The sequence below is a fragment of the Coregonus clupeaformis genome, chromosome 29, assembly GCF_020615455.1.
Source record: "Coregonus clupeaformis isolate EN_2021a chromosome 29, ASM2061545v1, whole genome shotgun sequence".
NCBI lineage: Eukaryota > Metazoa > Chordata > Actinopteri > Salmoniformes > Salmonidae > Coregonus > Coregonus clupeaformis.
The window spans coordinates 36,889,632-36,911,633 of NC_059220.1; the positions used below are offsets into that span (position 1 = coordinate 36,889,632).

The window sequence follows — 22,002 nt, forward strand, 5'->3', positions numbered from 1 at the left end:
TGATGCCAAAGAGCTCGATTTTGGTCTCGTCTGACCACAACACTTTCACCCAGTTCTCCTCTGAATCATTCAGATGTTCATTGGCAAACTTCAGACGGTCCTGTATATGTGCTTTCTTGAGCAGGGGGACCTTGCGGGCGTTGCAGGATTTCAGTCCTTCACGGCGTAGTGTGTTACCAATTGTTTTCTTGGTGACTATGGTCCCAGCTGCCTTGAGATCATTGACAAGATCCTCCCGTGTAGTTCTGGGCTGATTCCTCACCGTTCTCATGATCATTGCAACTCCACGAGTTGAGATCTTGCATGGAGCCCCAGGCCGAGGGAGATTGACAGTTATTTTGTGTTTCTTCCATTTGCGAATAATCGCACCAACTGTTGTCACCTTCTCACCAAGCTGCTTGGCGATGGTCTTGTAGCCCATTCCAGCCTTGTGTAGGTCTACAATCTTGTCCCTGACATCCTTGGAGAGCTCTTTGGTCTTGGCCATAGTGGAGAGTTTGGAATCTGATTGATTGATTGCTTCTGTGGACAGGTGTCTTTTATACAGGTAACAAGCTGAGATCAGGAGCACTCCCTTTAAGAGTGTGCTAATCTCAGCTCGTTACCTGTATAAAAGACACCTGGGAGCCAGAAATCTTTCTGATTGAGAGGGGGTCAAATACTTATTTCCCTCATTAAAATGCAAATACATTTATTTAAAAAAAAATCTGGATTATTTTGTTGTTATTCTGTCTCTCACTGTTCAAATAAACCTACCATTAAAATTATAGACTGATCTTTTCTTTGTATACATAACTAGCTACCTGGAATAAAATGTGTTTAAGATAAAAAATTCATTAAAAGTCTTAAAAGCAATACAAATCAATTTGTCCAGTAGGCATCTACAGAGGGAGCTAAGAGCTGTGATGCAGACAATTACATTGATGGAAGTTACAATCTATCTGCAATAATAAAGCTGATCTACCCCCAAAAAGAAAAAAAGAAAAAAAAGGAGGAGAGAGGCAGAGGGAGACGAAGGGAGGAGGGGAGAGGTATTATACAGGAAAGAAAGATGGAGGAAGGTATATGTCTGAGAGAGAGATATGTCTGAGTGTGGCGGTAAGCTGCAGAGGTGAGAGTCGTCTCATTGCTCCCTCGATACATTCCCCTGCCCACCCCACCCACACACATACACACTCCACCTGACAAGCTGCACTGTCAGAGATAGCATAATGTCTCTCTTGCTGGCCGGCAGACACACACACACACACACACGCATGCACGCAAACACACGCACTGGCTGCCTGAGACACCATTTCCCAAGCACCCCTGCATCTACGGTAATTGATGTAGCACGTTGTCATGCCAACAAAATGTTTCTAATGGGTTTTTTCTTTGTTATTAATCTACTGTCAACATCACATGAGAGCTGTGGGTAGTCATGGGTAGTGTCTAGTTATATAAAGTGCCTTCAGACAGTATTCACACCCCTTGACTTTTTCCCACATTTTGTTGTGTTACAGCCTGAATTTAAAATGGATTACATTGTGATTTTTTGTCACACAATAACCCATAATGTCAAAGTGGAATTGTGTTTTTAGAAATGTTTACAAATGACTTAAAAATAAAAAGCTGAAATGTCTTGAGTCAATAAGTATTGAACCCCTTTATTATGGCATGCCTAAATAAGTTAATGAGTAAAAATGTGCTTCACAAATTCACATAATAGTTTAAATGGACTCTGTGTGCAATACTAGTGTTTAACATGAAGCATGAATGAATTATCTGTAAGGTCACTCAGTCGAACAGTGAATTTCAAAAACAGATTCAACCAAAAAGACCAGGGTGATTTTCCAATGGGCACCTAAACTCAGCAAAAAAGAAACGTCCCTTTTTCAGGACCCTCTTTCAAAGATCATTCGTAAAAATAAATATAACAACATGCACCTGTGGAACGGTCATTAAGACAGTAACAGCTTACAGACGGTAGGCAATTAAGGTCACAGTTATGAAAACTTAGGACACTAAAGAGGCCTTTCTACTGACTCTGAAAAACACCAAAAGAAAGATGCCCAGGGTCCCTGCTCATCTGCGTGAATGTGCCTTAGGCATGCTGCAAGGAGGCATGACGACTGCAGATGTGGCCAGGGCTAGACGGTGTTTCCTCCGACACATTGGTGCGGCTGGCTTCAGGGTTAAGCAAGCAGTGCAGCTTGGCAGGGTTGTGTTTTGGAGGACGCATGGCTCTCGACCTTTGCCTCTCCCGAGTCCGTAGGGGAGTTGCAGCAATGGGACAAGACTAACTACCAATTAGATATCATGAAAAAGGAGTAATAAAAACACACAAAAATCATCATAAAAAAACACACACAATCCTGCTTTCTCTCTCTCTGTGGCTTTAACACGTCCAGTATCTCTCCATCTGTCTCTCTCGACCTCCTCTAACCTATCCCACCAAATAATAAAGAACTTGCTTACTCAAAAGATTATTATTCTAAAAAAAAATCTGGATTTTGGATGTAATCCATCAAAAAATAAACAGAGAGCTCTCCAAAGGATATATTTGATAATTCTTTCCATTTCATTTTCTAACCCCCATCCCTCAATCTCTCTCTACCAGCTCCCTAAACCCATCATTCTCCTCCTCTCTAACCCACACCACATTGTCCCAATGGAGAAAACATATATCTTTCTCTATCTCTCTTTCTCGCCGATCTGACCTGTCCCACATTCTCTACCTGTTCTTTCTCTTTCTCTACTTGTTCCCCCTCTCCTCTCTCTCTCTCCCTCCACCCTCTCTCTATCTCTCACTCTTTTCCCATATCTCCCTATCTGTGGGCTCCCGAGTGGCGCAGCGGTCTAAGGCACTGCATCTCAGTGCTTGAGGTGTCACTACAGACCCCCTGGTTCGATTCCAGGCTGTATCACAACCGGCTGTGATTGGGAGTCCCATAGGGCGGCGCACAATTGGCCCAGCGTTGTCCGGTGTAGGCTGTCATTGTAAATAAGAATTTGTTCTTAACTGACTTGCCTAGTTAAATAAAGGTTAAATAAATAGAAATATATTTCTCTCCCATCTAGACTGCACTGCTTTCTCGCTATCGATCTTCCCAGACCCCAGGCCCAAACACTGTCTCTCTATGCCTGCTCTCCTCTTTTCCTGCTTCTCTCATTGTTTCATCCCTCTCTACCAGCCTCCCTCAATCCCAAGGTTACCAAGGCCTACTGAGGAGGACCAGAACCCGGTATCTACACACACACACAGGCACAGGCACGTACACACACACACACACTCACACACACACACACACACACACACACACACACACACACACACACACACACACACACACACACACACACTGACACACATTCTACCAACTCTCCAAGAACAAAAACAGTAAGAATACCCTGTTGATGGTATACGCTGTTGTATGATAGTGGTTTGCAATAACTGTATAGACAATTCAGTTCATCATTTATAATACATATATCATCTATAGCATTGATCTAATCTGAATCGAATGAGAGACTGTGCTCTTTATTGCCTGTTACCATGGGAGACCAGAGGGAGCCACAGACCGAGAGAGAGCGAGAGCGAGAGAGAGAGAGAGAGAGAGAGAGAGAGAGAGAGAGAGAGAGAGAGAGAGAGAGAGAGAGAGAGAGAGAGAGAGAGAGAGAGAGAGAGAGAGAGAGAGAAAGATACAGGTTAGTTTGTCATTCATTATCCCCACCAATGGGAACCCAGTAGTCAGAATGAAACAGACATGTCCAGAATGGAGGCCAACCAGCCAAATATTATCACACACACAGACACAGACACACACACTCACTCACTCACAGAAACACAAACAATCCTATTAGAGCCAATCCAAACGTAAACAGGGTCAGGGAGAGAGAGGGAGCCAAGTGAAAAGGGAGTGACAGAGAGAGAGAGAACCCTACTTATCTCCCAATTATTCCCTCTATCACCTGTCTCTGTCCAGGCCACATTGTCGATAACAGAGCGCCGTAAACAACAGCCATTTCAGACCCGATCAAACAAGCCCCGCTCTAAGCATCTTCTCTCAGTAATTGGAAAGGTTTAATAAGGGCCAGTTTCCCATTAGAGAGAGGTTATAGGTCAGAACAGACAGGCAATCTCTCCTCTCTCCTCTCTCCTCTCCTTCCCCCTCCATCCCCCATCCCTCAACCACCCTCGCTCACAGAGAGATTGGAAACAGAGGGAACAGAACATCAAAGTAGAGCTAGAGAGGGATGTTGTTTGTTGAGGAGGAGAGCGAATGGACAGCAAATTATATTTATGTCTGTTACAGAGGGAGGATGGAGGATGGAGGTCGGGAGAGGAGAGAGTTAGGAATAGCACAGCAATTGTAATGGTCAGTTATATAACTGTCTGATTTCAAACTGGGGGGATGCTTGTAGCTGTCTTCACATGTCTTTACCAATAGAAATCGGACCATATCTGCAGATACAGAGGGGAGGTGGAAGGGTGCAGAGAAGTGAACCCACCAAGTCTTCCAGTCGTCCAGTCTTCCAGTCAGCCAGCAAGGCAGCCAGTCAGTTAGTCTGTCAGTCAGTCACTGTGTGTGTGTGTGTGTGTGTGTGTGTTTCTACCTCCAATCCATTAGCCGTAATATGCAGTATCTTATCAGTCCAGCGGGTAAAGGAAGCAGAAATTAGCATTACATTAGATAGAGAGCAGACACAAAGCAGCCATGCTGATGATTATCTACAAAGATATATTCTCTTACCATCAAAGTAATTCAAAAGCTCTCCCTGATTTTGTCTCTAAGTCTGTCGCAGTTGCTGTAGCTGTCTCTGTTTCTCTCTCTCTGCCTCTCCCTTTTTCTGTGTAAAAGATGAGCTATCATCACAGTGCAAATGTCAACCAGCTTCCATTTAAGTTTCATCTAAATGTAATATCTACCTATCTCCCCCCACCCCCAATTCTCATATCCATTCTCCCTTTGTTGTGGTTGCCCCCCCCCAACCCCCTCACAACCCTCTGTCTTCGTGCCCCCCAACTCATGTGGTTACCCCCCACCTCCAACACACACACACACACTTAACCCTTGTGCATTTAGCTCTGGAATGCACTTACAGAGCTCATAAAACATGCTCTCTGGGAGCCAGGGTGTGTGTAAGGGGCTTTGGCTCTACCCTTTAAAGCTGTATCCTCTACTAACCCCACCCCCCTGTACTGCTGGTCAAAAACAGGGCAAACACACACACACACCATGATGCATACTAAAGGTATTCCACAAAATGACTGAAACCTGAAGTGAAACTCTGGGATAGTTCATAGCTGTCCAGTCCTCTTGTAACCAGGTGCAAGTAGTTTCTCATTAATTAAACTAAAGGAATGCAGGAAAATACCACATCTTAGCTACCATCTTAATCTGTCATTACTCTGATCTTCTTGTCCTCCCGTTCCTTCTTCATCTCCTTTCTCCCCCCCGATCACACTCCGTACTCAGATGCTTCCATTATGCCAAAGGTCAAGAAAAACTAAACAGGAATAAACATCATCATCAGTGGAACAGAACAGAGACTTGTGTCCCTATCTGAACCTAGCTACTATAGCAAGCCTTTTACAAGTCGTGTGTGTGAGTGTTGGGTGATGTGCACATTTAGGTTTGCAACAATCTGGTAACTTTCCCAAAATTCCCAGTTTTTCCAGAAAACCTGGCTGGAATATCCCCGGAATCAGGAGGAAATCAGCAGGATATCCGGTATCCTCCAAAAATTGGGATCTTTTATATTTTAATTTTTAATTTGCAACCCTATGCACAGCTCAAGTTTGTTCACCTGTTTAAGGCCCAAAATAACAACCCGACAAAGGATACTGTAGACAGAACATTTTTTATTCTGGCGTAGCAATAAAGCACTTAATGGGAGCAGCATTTTCTTTATCATATCCCAGTTTGAACCTACCCACTGAGCACAGACTAGTTTGATTTACATTTGGTTGAGTTGTCAACTAACGTGAATTCAACGTGAAATCAACAAAACATTTCACCATGTCATTGGATGTAGGTTAAAAGTTGGGTGGAAAAAAAGACGAAATGCCCTTACATTGATGACTTCTTGAAAATCCTGTTTGTTTTCCACATTGATTCTTAGTCATCACATAGATATTTTGGGGTTGAAATTAGGTGGAAACAATGTTGATTCGACCAGTTTTTGCCCAGTGGGCAGCTGCTTCTGCAGTACACTATGGCAGCCTCATGTGAGCTGGCTGCTGTAGCTATCCTTCTCCTCTTCAGCCCCTGTAGCTATAGCTGTGCTCTATTCTTCCTTCCTCCCCCTTAAGCTAAGCAGCCTCCTGCACTAACTCACCACAGAGAGAGAGAGAGAGAGAGAGAGAGAGAGAGAGAGAGAGAGAGAGAGAGAGAGAGAGAGAGAGAGAGAGAGAGAGAGAGAGAGAGAGAGAGAGAGAGAGAGAGAGAGAGAGAGAGAGAGAGAGAGAGAGAGAGAGAGAGAGAGAGAGAGAGAAGCTACTGTTACTTTCCTTAGATCTGAATACAAACACTGCATTTCAATATTCATTGTTTTTATAATTTGTCATTATCTCAACCCCTTTAGAGCCCCCAAAGAGTCATATCTATACTGACACACAATTTAAACATTTACTTTCAGCTGGCTCCCACTTTTAACTGGGCTCCCGAGTGGCGCAGTGGTCTAAGGCACTGCATCTCAGTGCTTGAGGCATCACTACAGACCTCCTGGTTCGATTCCAGGCTGTATCACAACTGGCCGTGATTGGGAGTCCCATAGGGCGGCTCACAATTGGCAGAGCGTCGTCCGGGTTTGGCCGGTGTAGGCCGTCATTGTAAATAAGAATTTGTTCTTAACTGACTTGCCTAGTTAAATGAAGGTTAAATAAACAAAAAACAAAAAAAATAAGAAAAAAACTGACAGGTATATTGATGTAGCCTATTGTAGTTATATATGGTATAAACAGCAGTAAGGTGAGATCACACAACCCATTATGTGTAATTACTTCTGTGTGTGTTCCCTGTACTGACATCAACCATCCTTGAGCTATAATACTGAGCTGGCCCCCAGGGAACATAGTCAATCAGGTTCCCTATAGACCCAGCTTTGCCCTCTCAAGTCATACCTTCATAATTGAACAGCTAGAACTGTTTAAGTTCTCTCTGTCTCTCTCTCGCCTCCTCCCCTTTCTCCCTCAATTTATAATATATCTCTCTCACACATACACAAACACTCCTCCAGTCTCCGACACTTCCAACACCTCCGACTCAGAAATAACCATCAACCAGCGTCAGTGAGAGCTGGGGGAGATGAGAGGAGGAGGTAGAATAATGTTAGAAGAGCATTTAGCTCTACTGTAAATAACAGCTTAGTCATCCACACATCTACTGTCATCTGCCTGGGAACAACAACACTAGTACTGTTTTCATATGCTATTTGGAGAGAGAAGCCGTAACATGTAATTATGTATTCAGTAGAGTGAGCCAGTAAGGCTAATACCAACCAGGCTAAAACCATCTCTGACTGAACCAGCTGTTACACCTCCATAGAGAGAAGAGAATACACGTCAATCACACCACATACACTACATGACCAAAAGTATGTGGACACCTGCTTGTCGAACATTAAAATGGAGTTGGTCCCCCCTTTGCTGCTATAACAGCCTCCACTCTTCTGGGAAGGCTTTCCACTAGATGTTGGAACATTGCTGCGGGGACTTGCTACCATTCAGCCACAAGAACATTAGTGAGGTCGGGCACTGATGTTGGGCGATTAGGCCTGGCTCGCAGTCAGTGTTTCAATTCATCCCAAAGGTGTTCGATGGGGTTGAGGTCAGGGCTCTGTGCAGGCCAGTCAAGTTCTTCCACACCAATCTCGACAAACCATTTCTGTAAAGACCTCGCTTTGTGTCATGCTGAAACAGGAAAGGGCCTTCCCCAAACTGTTGCCACAATGAATGTAATTGTATGCTGTATCGTTAAGATTTCCCTTCACTGGAACTAAGGGGCCTACCCCAAACCATGAAAAACAGCTCCAGACCATTATTCCTCCTCCATCAAACTTTACAGTTGGCACTATGCATTCGGGCAGGTAGCATTCTCCAGGCATTTGCCAAACCCAGATTCGTCTGTCGGACTGCCAGATGGTGAAGCATGATTCATCACTCCAGAGAACGTGTTTCCACTTCTCTAGAGTCCAATGGCAGCGAGCTTTACACCACTCCAGCCGATGCTTGGCATTGCGCATGGTGATCTTAGGCTTGTGTGCGGCTGGTCGCCATGGAAACCCATTTAATGAAGCTCCCGACAAACAGTTCTTGTGCTGACATTACTTGCAGAGGCAGTTTGGAACTCGGTAGTGAGTATTGCAACCGAGGACAGACAATTTTTACGAGCTACGCGCTTCAGCACTCGGCGGTCCTGTTCTGCGAGTTTGTGTGGCCTACCACTTCGCGGCTGAGCTGTTGTTGCGCCTAGATGTTTCCACTTCACAATAACAGCACTTACAGTTGACCGGGGCATCTCTAGCAGGGCAGAAATTTGACAAACTGACTTGTTGGAAAGGTGGCATCCTATAACGGTGCCACATTGAAAGACACTGAGCTATTCAGTACGGGCCATTCTACTGCCAATGTTTGGAGATTGTATGACTGTGTGCTCGATTTTATACACCTGTCAGCAACGGGTGTGGCTGAAATAGCCAAATCCACCAATTTGAAGGGGTGTCCACATATTTTTGTAAACACACACACGCTGTGCAGAAATAGGGGTGACAGCCCAACAGCAGCATGATAATCTAAGATCATGTCATACCACCCACACACACACACACACACACACACATATACAGACCTTGTAGAGTGGGGCAGGGAAGGAAGGGCAGAAGGAGGGAGGGAGGGAGGGAGGGAGGGAGGGAGGGAGGGAGGGAGGGAGGGAGGGAGGGAGGGAGGGAGGGGTAATGCTTGTAGTGATCGTGTCTCCAGCCCTGTGCAACCATGCTGGTCTAAACCAATAAAGTAGGAGCAGAAAACTCACAGCTTACACTCACCTGCTGGGACACAATCACACTGCCCAGTGTGCACGCATATATGTGTGTGTGTGTGTGTGTGTGTGTGTGTGTGTATATGTGCGTGGACTGATCTACATCTAAGCAGACCGTATTTGGCCTCAAGAAAAGAAACAGAAAAAACACTTCTCTTAGAGAAACACACATTCTCCTTTACACACTAGTACACTCACAGACCCAAAACTATGGAGAGAGGCACAGACACACACCCACAACCACACACACAGACACACACCCACAACCACACACACAGACACACACCCACACACCCACAACCACACACACAGACACACACCCACAACCACACACACAGACACACACACGGCTCATCGGCTGCTGTAATTGATTATGTCAGACATTCATTGTCTTAAAATAAGTCAGTGTTTCTGGGGGAGAGACTGCAGTGTTTGGGACACAGATATATAGGGAGCTGCTGAATCACTGTGTGTTCATTCTGCTGTGTGTGTGTGTGTGTGTGTGTGTGTGTGTGTGTGTGTGTGTGTAGAGAGAGAGAGAGAGAGAGAGAGAGAGAGAGAGAGAGAGAGAGAGAGAGAGAGAGAGAGAGAGAGAGAGAGAGAGAGAGAGAGAGAGAGAGAGAGAGAGAGAGAAAATAATGGTGTTCCAAAAAAGGCCCAGTTGCCAGGACCACAAATACAAATTCCTTCTAGACACCATTGCCCTAGAGCACACAAAAAACTATACCTACACTACCGTTCACAAGTTTGGGGTCACTTAGAAATGTCCTTGTTTTCGAAAGAAAGGCATTTTTTTTGTCCATTAAAATAACATAAAATTGATCAGAAATACAGTGTAGACGTTGTTAAAGTTGTAAATGGCTATTGTAGCTGGAAACGGCTGATTTTTTATGGAATATCTACATAGGCGTACAGAGGCCCAATATCAACAACCATCAGTCCTGTGTTCCAATGGCACGTTGTGTTTGTTAATCCAAGTTTATCATTTTAAAAGGCTGTGCTAACATATTTGCAAAAGGGTTTTCTAATGATCAATTAGCCTTTTAAAATGATAAACTTGGATTAGCAAACACAACGTGCCATTGGAACACAGGACTGATGGTTGCTGATAATTAGCCTCTGCAAGCCTATGTAGATATTCCATAAAAAATCAGCTACAATAGCCATTTACAACATTAACAATGTCTACACTGTATTTCTGATCAATTTGATGGAAAGTGAGAGAGAGACGAAATGAAAGAGAAGTTGAGAAGTGTGGAGGGTGACACTTCAAAGAGAGAGAGAGCAAGTGATAGTGAAAAGGAGAGCAAAGTGAGAGAGACGATACAGAAAGAGCCATTAAGAAGTCTGTATGAGAAGCTCTTGGATTCAGCCGACATCAGCATCCCTCCCTCTTTCTTTTTCATCCATCCATCCCTTCTCGCTGTATTGAGGGGACCTCTTTATATGGTAATGCCTTTCCCACCTGAGAGGCATGAAGAGGACATTAACGCTTACACACACACACACACACACATACACATACACACACACACACACAGACAGACACAGACACACATGCGTGAAGAGCACATTAACATTGACTGAGATATGTATGCAGCTCACATCTGTCATATGTCGCTGCTGTAGCAACGGAGGGTGCCACGGTTACGAGAGCGATGCTGTGTGTGTGTGTGTGTGTGTGTGTGGATGGGTTTAACTATTCTTGTGGGGACCAGAAAAAAATTGACCAACTGGGGACATTTTGTTGGTCCCCACAAAGTCAAATGCTATTTCTAGGGGGTTTAGTGTTAAGGTTAGAGTTAGGTTTAGGGTTAGGAGCTAGGGTTAGGTTTAGGGTTAGGTTTTCGGGTAAAGGTTAGGCTTCAGGTTAGGGTTAGGGTTAGGGTAAGAGTACGAGTTAGGGTTAGGGTTAGGGGTTAGGGAAAATAGGATTTTGAATGGGACTGAATTGTGTTTCACCACAAGGTTAGTTGTACAAGACTGTGTGTGTGTGTGTATGTGTGTGTGTGTGTGTGTGTGTGTGTGTGTGTGTGTGTGTGTGTGTGTGTGTGTGTGTGTGTGTGTGTGTGTGTGTGTGTGTGTGTGTGTGTGTGTGTGTGTGTGTGTGTGTGTCTGTCTGTCTGTCTGTCTGTCTGTCTGTCTGTCTGTCTGTCTGTCTGTCCAAGGCTAGGTGGTAATTCACAAACACTGCTGTAAGGTGGTGGTACTGTATGTTACAGGGGAGTCAGTAACAGAAATGAAACCTCCCAAAACTGGGATCTGAGCCAGCGACACTCCTACTTTTACATTCTAGTACATTTTCCTTATGGCTCACACACACACATCACACACACGTCACACACACACACACACACACACACACTGATCCACTTTACTAAGCTGAACCTGACTAACCAAGAACAGACCACTCACCAGTTACAATTTGGGTGTGGGTGGTTGAGGGTTAGACACACACAACGGTGCACACACACACACACACACACACACACACACACACACAAACACACAAACACAGGAACCAGGTCTTGAATGACTTCAGCTTTGGTACCAGATGTGCCTCTGAGCCTCCAGCTACAAATGTGTCTATAAAAATCCTCCCATGCGGTGTCACTGACATCTACCTATTTTCCCTGACCCCTCTCCTCCCTCCATCTCTCCCTCCATCTCTCCCCCCCTCTCCTCCTCCTTCCCTCTGCCATTATCACTAACATAACCCCTCTAGAGGCCATTTCTTGCCTTCTTCCCTCCCTCTATTCGTACATTTCTCTCCTTCCTCCCATACATTGTCTATCCCTGTTTCTCTTGCTAGACCACCTCCTCCTCCTCCCTCCTGTAGCTGGTTGGTCAGTCATAAACCTTAACCACAGCACAGCTAACAAACACATCCACTTCAAAGAGAAAGGAAAAGACAAACACACACACCGTGATGTCAGATCCCTCCATTAGAAATAGACAGATGATGGAAAGGAGGAATGGGAGAGGCAAAAGCCCTTCTCTGCTGTGCTATACCTAGTCATGCAAATTAGGTAAATTAGGCTACACTTATTCCCTCTCTTTCCCTTTTTTTTTCCTTATTCCATCTCTCCATCGCCCTCCAACCCTGAGCCTTGCAGACACACATGGCAGTGACAGGTTGCGCTCTTCAACTGTGTGGTGTGGTGTCTGTTTCTGTTCCCCGTGTGGTTGTGTGTGTATGCTCAGAAGAGACTGAGAACCAGGTCTCTCTACAGTGGCTCTGTGAAGGTCATGATTAGCATAAGAATATTCATGTCTGTTGGTTCTGTCAGAGGGGGGAAGCAGGAGAAGTGATGCAGGAGAAGTGATGGACACATCATGGCTGCGTCACAAATGGTACCCGATTCCTTTTATAGTGCACTACTTTTGACCAGGTTCCAAAGGGCTCCGGTCAAAAGTAGTGCACTATATAGGGAAAAGAGTGGCATTTGGGACAGAACCCATGCCCCTGTCTTCTCCGAGAGACCTACTAGCTACCAGCCATGTTCTTGTCAGAACAACAGTGATCTGCCCAAACAACAACCCCTCAGGTCAACCTCTCTCTCTTCCCATCACTAATAGCTTTGTACGAGCCAGAACAGCCCTGGAAAGGAGGACCCTAGTCTATTGCAGGGCCCCTTCCATAATAACAGTACTCTTTTTGCCAACGATGAGAATACAAACTAATCATATCAAACCATTCCAGTTGTGTATCTCTCTCCTGATAAGAAAGTTGCCCAGCCAGAGATCTCAAACAGCGACTAAAGTCAACTAACGTCCCTTTACACCAATCATCAATCTGTCTGCCCTTCATTTAAGGGAAGGCGAAGATGGGTAAGACTGACCTTTTTTATTTTGTATTGTTTATTTAGTTAATTTGAAGATTGTACATTAGAAATACCAAGTTTTTTATTTATTTGTTGATATGACATGGCCTAATTGTAGAGGTCGGGTATATTATAACTTAAAAGCTCTTATATAGTGCAGCCCTTGTTCGCAGATGTGAATCGGAACGATTAGCTTTTAAGATAAAACTTAATAAATATGAATAGATCTAATGTAAGGATGAAGGATTATAGAATGAAAAACCTCCCTAGGTTCTCTATTGGAGTAGGCCTATACGATCCTAAAATATTTGGTGTCATTATCCTTTTATATTTAACAAATAAATCTCAATATTAAAAATGTAAAGGACCTATTATTGTTTTCCGATACACAGCAGCAAATAGATTAGGTATTGTCAACAGGGTTGTTGTCTGTTTTAATGTGTGGTGGGCTGGTTAACACTGGGATAAACTGATTCAAGTTAACGGTAGAACCAACACCATAACTGGCTTATGGAAGCACTTATTTAAGCGAGAGGTATATTATATATTTCTATATAAGCTATTTAGGCTACCTTTTATATTCTTGATCCTAATGATATAGGCCTAGGTGTAAAACAACCGAGGTGATAGAGCAACGACCCTGGAATAAAAATAAAATGTGTGTGGGTGGAGAGAGGGTTGGTTTTACAGGTTTACTCGCTCTGGATTGTCAGTACTGCATGTATTCTTGGCTATCGTGCCATGGCTGTGTCAGAGTCGATTGTAAGTTAAACTTAGGCATTCCTTTATGGGTAGTGCGATGCCTAAGACTACTTTTTACTGGCAGTTATTAGCGGCCGTTAGAATCTATGTTCCTTTTTCCTCCTTCCTTTTTTGTCGGAATAAAACAGGATATAATGAGGACGACATGAAATATGTCTTGCATGTAATGGACACAAAGAACTGGTCTTGCGATATACAGTGGGGAGAACAAGTATTTGATACACTGCCGATTTTGCAGGTTTTCCTACTTACAAAGCATGTAGAGGTCTGTAATTGTAACACTTCAACTGTGAGAGACGGAATCTAAAACAAAAATCCAGAAAATCACATTGTATGATTTTTAAGTAATTGCATGACATAAGTATTTGATCACCTACCAACCAGTAAGAATTCCGGCTCTCACAGACCTGTTCGTTTTTCTTTAAGAAGCCCTCCTGTTCTCCACTCATTACCTGTATTAACTGCACCTGTTTGAACTCGTTACCTGTATAAAAGACACCTGTCCACACACTCAATCATCAAACAGACTCCAACCTCTCCACAATGGCCAAGACCAGAGAGCTGTGTAAGGACATCAGGGATAGAATTGTACACCTGCACAAGGCTGGGATGGGCTACAGGACAATAGGCAAGCAGCTTGGTGAGAAGGCAACAACTGTTGGCGCAATTATTAGAAAATGGAAGAAGTTCAAGATGACGGTCAATCACCCTCGGTCTGGGGCTCCATGCAAGATCTCACCTCGTGGGGCATCAATGATCATGAGGAAGGTGAGGGATCAGCCCAGAACTACACGGCAAGACCTGGTCAATGACCTGAAGAAAGCTGGGACCACAGTCTCAAAGAAAACCATTAGTAAAACACTACGCCGTCATGGATTAAAATCCTTCAGCGCACGCAAGGTCCCCCTGCTCAAGCCAGCGCATGTCCAGGACCGTCTGAAGTTTGCCAATGACCATCTGGATGATCCAGAGGAGGAATGGGAGAAGGTCATGTGGTCTGATGAGACAAAAATAGAGCTTTTTGGTCTCAACTCCACTCGCCATGTTTGGAGGAAGAAGAAGGATGAGTACAACCCCAAGAACACCATCCCAACCGTGAAGCATGGAGGTGGAAACATCATTCTTTGGGGATGCTTTTCTGCAAAGGGGACAGGACGACTGCACCGTATTGAGGGGAGGATGGATGGGGCCATGTATCGCGAGATATTGGCCAACAACCTCCTTCCCTCAGTAAGAGCATTGAAGATGGGTCATGGCTGGTCTTCCAGCATGACAACGACCCGAAACACACAGCCAGGGCAACTAAGGAGTGGCTCCGTAAGAAGCATCTCAAGGTCCTGGAGTGGCCTAGCCAGTCTCCAGACCTGAACCCAATAGAAAGTATTTGGAGGGAGCTGAAAGTCCGTATTGCCCAGCGACAGCCCCGAAACCTGAAGGATCTGGAGAAGGTCTGTATGGAGGAGTGGGCCAAAATCCCTGCTGCAGTGTATGCAAACCTGGTCAAGACCTACAGGAAACGTATGATCTCTGTAATTGCAAACAAAGGTTTCTGTACCAAATATTAAGTTCTGCTTTTCTGATGTATCAAATACTTATGTCATACAATAAAATGCAAATTCATTACATAAAAATCATACAATGTGATTTTCTAGATTCCGTCTCTCACAGTTGAAGTGTACCTATGATAAAAATTACAGACCTCTACATGCTTTGTAAGTAGGAAAACCTGCAAAATCGGCAGTGTATCAAATACTTGTTCTCCCCAGGTTGTTTTCTCTTCATCTTTTCAACGAATTTTCAACAATTGGATCCAATGAACTGAGCAGGCTGGGCTGACATGCTTATAGCCTTGCTAGGACTTTCTAAATATGAGCATGCATTTATAAGATTGTGCTGTTATTATTTCTATTAATATGATCTATTATTGTTGTTTTTTTCTGACCGTTTTCCATGTTTTTTGGTTATTTCTCTTAAAAAGCACCCTCATAGATATGCAATAGACCTACAGGGCTTTGAATGTGTTAGTGAAGGGTGGCAGTATTGAATTATGTTATCATGGGACTGCCCATATTTCCCTCTGGCCTATGCCAATTGCAGCCAAGGGTTTGCCTTAGGACGCAAAGGTGCGTCATGAGTCAGGGAGATGGTCTGACGGTCTTAGTGACAATAGACCTAGATATGGGGGGAAGTTTTAGTGGGTTGAATATTAGGACAATTGGAGGTTTACAAAGTTGCAGCTACAGTATGCGTAACAGTGCAAATATTATGGTACAGCTATATGGACACTTAATCATCATGGTGCTTTTTAATGGTAAATTTACAAACATTGGTTGTGGTAAGTGTAGTTGAAACTTGGTTATCATTATGTTAAGTGGGGAAATAAGTATAGCCAGTTACAATTGTAATGGCTTAGCAGATCGTAAAAAAAGAAGATACATTTTTACCTGGCTAAAAGAGTGTGATGGGTGATTTGAAGGAGTCAGGCGAAGGAGGGAAAATCACAGAATAAAAGGTTTATTCTGAACACAGTAGTACGCAGCAATGCGTCAAACACTTCAGTGAGGAAAAACAGGCGCACTGGAAACAACGAAGCACACGGGTGAAAATAACCCGGCGATTCCAAATAACAAAGAGCTCTACTGAGCTGATCGAACCTCCACAATAAACAATCACACACAAATACAAGGGGGCAGAAGGAACACTTATACAGGTACTGATGAGGGGATAGGAAACAGGTGTGTGTAATAAACAAGACAAAACAAATGGAATGATGAGATGAGGAGCGGCAGTGGCTAGAAGGCCGGTGACGACAAACGCCGAAGCCTGCCCGATACAAGGAGAGGAGGCAGCCTCGGAGGAAGTCGTGAAAAAGAGAATATAACACCAGTCTCAACGTCAACAGTGAAGAGGCGACTCCGGGATGCTGACCTTCTAGGCAGAGTTGCAAAGAAAAAGCCATATCTCAGACTGGCCAATAAAAATTAAAGAATAAGATGGGCCAGTCTGAGATATGGCTTTTTCTTTGCAACTCTGCCTAGAAGGTCAGCATCCCGGAGTCGCCTCTTCACTGTTGACGTTGAGACTGGTATTTTGCAGGTACTATTTAATGAAGCTGCCAGTTGAGGACCTGTTTCTCAAACTAGACACTCTAATGTATTTGTCCTCTTGCTCAGTTGTGCACCGGGGCCTCCCACTCCTCTTTCTAGTCTGATTAGAGTCAGTTTGCGCGGTTCTGTTAAGGGAGTAGTACACAGCGTTGTACGAGATCTTCAGTTTCTTGGCAATTTCTCGCATGGAATAGCCTTCATTTCTCAGAACAAGAATAGACTGACGAATTTCAGAAGAAAGTTATTTGTTTCTGGACATTTTGATTCTGTAATCGAACCCACAATTGCTGATGCTCCAGATACTCAACTAGTCTCAATAAGGCCAGTTTAATTGCTTCTTTAATCAGCACAACAGTTTTCAGCTGTGCTAACATAATTGCAAAAGGGTTTTCTAATGATCAATTTGCCTTTTAAAATGATAAACTTGGATTAGCAAACACAACGTGCCATTGGAACACAGGACTGATGGTTGCTGATAATGGGCCTCTGTACGCCTATGTAGATATTCCATAAAAAATCAGCCATTTCCAGCTACAATAGCCATTTCCAACATTAACAATGTCTACACTGTATTTCTGATCAATTTGATGTTATTTTAATGGACAAAAAATTTGCTTTTCTTTAGAAAACATGGAAATTTCTAAGTGACCCCAAACTATATATGTAAAATGTATGTATATGTAGCAGAAAAGCTGTTTAAAAAAAAAAGTACATACTTGTCCTCTGAAGAGGACAAATATGGATGGGTTAATAAAAACAATTTAAATGACAAAAAATAAAAAAATTAATAAATAAATACATATATATTTTTTTTTTATATGACTGGCCTCCAATAATAATGATACTGATGCTGATGCTGATGACAATGATGACAATGATGGCGACGCTGATGATGATGATGACGCTGATGATAAGTTTCGACCATTCCAAATGGCCCACCCAATATGGCTGCCCTCCAATATTGCTCTGAATGGAAAAGTCTGTTTTGTCTGTTCTATTAATTATCATTCGATGTGAAAGCCTGTGCATTTACCTGCTGAGTGTAATTCACTGGGAGAGTGTCAAATGTTCACCCTGTAATCCACGATAATACTACATACTCACACTTTCCAGTCAATTACCACTATGTAATGGAGGCTAGGAAAAATGTCAACTTTATCTGAACCCCCACACACACACACACATAAATGTGCACACACACACACACACAAAAGCACGCACGCACACACACACACACACACACACGACTAAACACTGAGATTCTTCCACCCTTTACAATACCATGCTCCATATGACCCCCTCACTAAACCTGCAGCTTCCAGCAGGTGCTCATGCAAACATCATGTACCATTTCTATTGACTTAATCAATAAGACAATTAATTGTTCAAGTCCAGATCCAGATGTTAGATTGGGATTTTGCAGGTCGAGACCTTAAAGGTTCTATCTGACATTTTTGTCAAAAATGAGTTAGTCACATATAATTCATCTTTAGATGGTCCTTCATATGTCTGTGATGTAAAAAAAATGTTGAAGTAAATTGTAAGTGATTTTTTTTTTACTAAAACAAACCAAATCAAAGTTTATTGGTCGCGTACACAGATTTGCAGATGTTATCGCAGGTGAAGCGAAATGCTTGCATAAATCCTTTTGAACTGTAAAAATCCTTAAATTAAATGTTGCCACATCGTTGTTCAGTGATGACAGTTATTAATATGTCTGATGAGCATAATACATTTCTTAATGTATTTGATGATGTGTTCTGACTCTATCTTGGTAAAATAGTGTTATTCTATCATTTATGTATTCAAATAGCTACAGTTGTCTTTAAGAAAGAAGAATTTACTACAAAACAGTTCTGAGATCTGGGATGTGAAAACTTTGATGTTGAAGATCTCAGAACTATGCTTTACGCAGATAGAACCTTATAGTCCCAAGGTCACGAGGTGGTGAAATTGTCCCAACATTTTTTGTTTCTCCCAGTTCCCACTATGATTTTAATAGAAATCTGTTCAATTTCCACTGTGTGTTGTCTCACTGTATGAATGTCCAACACCCCCGAATTCACCCCTGGTTGTCTGTTCTGATAGGTGAGCTCCTCCGCTCCATAGGCTCCTGGGGCGCGTTCAGCGGGATACAATGTTGTGCAACATTGATTTCAGATAGAAATACAGCATGTAGAACAAACACCCCTCTCTGACATTTAGAATAAGGGATCGTATCAGCTCTATTGATGACAATTCTATCTGCAACGTCCGCCTACTGAACTCAGCCCAGGTGCTCCCTCACTTATAGGCCTACCACTCACTCATCACCTGTGCACTGACCACAGTGACCACGGTCACCAACCATGTCTCAGAGCAACCTTCTCTATTGCCAACAAACAAGTAGGGCCTACTGTAGATAAAACCACACTGGAATGGCAGAGTATGGAGAGAACCCTAGGCCTACACTACCGTTCAAAAGTTTTAGAACACCTACTCATTCAAGGGTTTTTCTTTATTTTTACTATTTTCTACATTGTAGAATAATAGTGAAGACATCAAAACTATGAAATAACACATATGGAATCATGTAGTAACCAAAAAAGTGTTAAACAAATCAAGGCAAAGGGTGGCTATTCGAAGAATCTCAAATATAAAATATATTTTGATTGGTTTAACACTTTTTTGGTTACTACATGATTCCATAGGTGTTATTTCATAGTTTTGATGTCTTCACTATTATTCTACAATGCCGAAAATAGTAAAAAAATTAAGAAAAACACTTGAATGAGTAGGTGTTCTAAAACTTTTGACCGGTAGTGTACTTCAACCACACTTGTTCCCAAATAAAGTATCAGGGTAAATGTTATTTAACTTTTAAGGACCATGGTTAGGCTGGGCTAGAATGGTGAGATGGTTCAGAGAAAGATTGAGTTAAATATAAGGTTGAGTTTATAAGCACTCAGAATAAACCAGTTTATAAATGGGCCAATTAAGGCACATTGGGAGTCAAAACCGATCTAATTTTTATCGGTTTTAATTGGGATCCCACCAGTACCACCCCTCCCCCCTGCGGTCTTTTTACAGCAGCCAGGATCATGACGCGATTCCTCTGTTCTCTCTGGGTTTACAGTATTCGCGCTGTGCCGCACAGAACGCTGTTATTTGTAACCAATTAACACCGCCCCCGCGGGCTGCATTCGTCACTCTGTAGGGCCTAGACTCCTGGCAATGCAGAGAACTTGGCAAGGCCACCTAACATCCGCAACATGCTCAAAAAAGCGCACAATCAAGCATATAGGCGTATTGTGCTCTATAGCGAGAGAACCTCTTTACGCACACACACGCAGGCGCGCACACAATCACGCGCGAGCACAGGCACGCATTGCGTGCACACACACACACACACACACAAATATATACACACAAACACCTGCACAGTGAAACGAGTCTGTGCCTCCTACAATCTATATAAAAAGCCCTGGTATTCATTTATGGGTTCCGATGGGAGATAGTGGAAAATACAAATAAATGGGTAGCCAAATGGTTCTATCCAACAGAAAAGAACCCAACAATGAACCCGTAAAAAAATATAGGCCTAATGGCAATAATCCATTATATTAATCGCTATACAAAAAGATGCGTAATGAAGCAAATGGAACTAATTGATTTACATTTTGGATAAAGCTGATGGACTAGAAACAGCTATAGGCTGTTTGCCTTTGAACTGAGCTTTTCCCATTGGTTATCTGGCTCTTCAGCCCAAGCACAACACAGCCTCGACCAAACAGGGCAGTAGTCAGATTTACCATTTCCCAACTCACTCCTCATATCATGCGTCCTTTACATGGACACAGAGAACAGTCATGCCCTGTGCCATGTATGGAGATGTCTAAATTCCCAATATGGTACACCATAGTGATGTCTGATGGTCTTTGGAGAGTTCGCCAGATTCAGAGGATGCTATAGCCGGGCAGCAGTGCATATAGCCGGGCTTACCTTGCTGGAGTAGGGGCCGGGAATCAGTAGCTTCAACGCCTGTCTCTTCAGTTCCGCCAGCCGGGCATTGCAGTTCTCACACCATATCCTCCTCTCTCTCTCAGAACCAGGGGAGCTCCCGCTGCCAGAGCCCGGCGAACCTGTACCGAAACCTGGCGAGTCACCCAGAGACCCAGGGGAACCGGTCCCGATCCCTGGAGATATGGTCCCGGGGGAACCAGAGAAGGAGCCCGGGGAAGAGGTGCCAGATCCTGGGGAGGGGGTGCCTGTGGAGCTGGGCATAGAGCCGGCTCCCTCTGGAGCGGGTCGGCTGCCGGTCCGGGACTCCTCGTAGGCCTTTCTGTACCATGTCTCCGGGGAGAAGGAGGCTGATTTTGTCGGGGAGGTGTCGGTCATCTGTTTGGAGCACCGTAAAGACAATCCTACCTTTAATGGACCATTTAAATTGGGGAGACGGTTGATAACTCACTAGACGCAGTCTTCGCAATGTTAATAAATAGCACCACAGACGAAAAAACTAAAGTTTGTACACATATTGCAAAAAGCATTACAAAACAAACTAAAGGTGAGTATGATATTTGCGTTCCCTAGCTATAGCCTACCCGCTTCGCCGCAGTAATTAATTGCCTACCTACATTCAAACCTGTAGCAAGCATACCGTTACTGCTCTGTTGGAATGAATGAGCGCTCAGCAGTACTGCACGACTCACCATTGTTGTTGCCACAATTGTTATTGATATAATCATCCAATCCACTTAAACTAGTATTACTGAGAAATACTTACCCCGTATTTTCTGATCCTGCTGGTCACAGACCTCTCTTTGGTCCCAGACAGAGAAGTCATGCTGAAGGTGAGGAGAGGGGAAGGGAGGAGTGGGGAGAAAGAAATCTCGTTTGGTTTACATCCAAGAAGACCAAATCGATTTCAATTAATTCCACGCCCCTCCGCGTGCTTCTCAATCACGCAGATTGGGTATCCATATAGCCTACTGTATTCAACCATGAAAAACAATAACCTAACAGTAATTCCACTCAAATTGATCCAATAGGCGCAATAATTAGTTCCAATTTACGGTCTCCTTTAAGGTCTTGAAAGTGGGGTACAGACGGGTTTTTCTCTCTGGGAGCGGCGAAGTGCAGCAGGCAGGGCGGTAGAGAGTGAATTCTGCCGCTGCCGCACAGGCTTAGCGTTGAGACAGTGGGGACGCCGCGTCTGCAGCGCTATAGCCCACCAGAGTCCGAAGCAGAGCAGAGGCACAGCGGTGTTATTCCTCTGGCTGTCTGTACGCCTGCAGACTGCAGGAGGCT

General features: G+C 43.7%; 1 protein-coding gene across 3 annotated transcripts in view; it reads right to left on the reverse strand.

The window, feature by feature from the left end:
• Positions 1 to 22,002, reverse strand: part of LOC121545073 (kinesin-like protein KIF26B) — a 150,927-nt gene extending 128,925 nt beyond the window's left edge. For all 3 annotated transcript variants that reach the window (XM_041855442.2, XM_041855441.2, XM_041855440.2), the window contains exons 1-2: positions 21,479 to 22,002; positions 20,695 to 21,090 (exon numbers count right to left, since the gene is read on the reverse strand). In XM_041855442.2, coding sequence (XP_041711376.1) covers positions 20,695 to 21,090; positions 21,479 to 21,538 — 456 coding nt within the window. In that variant the 5' untranslated portion in view covers positions 21,539 to 22,002. The remainder of the gene's footprint in view (positions 1 to 20,694; positions 21,091 to 21,478) is intronic.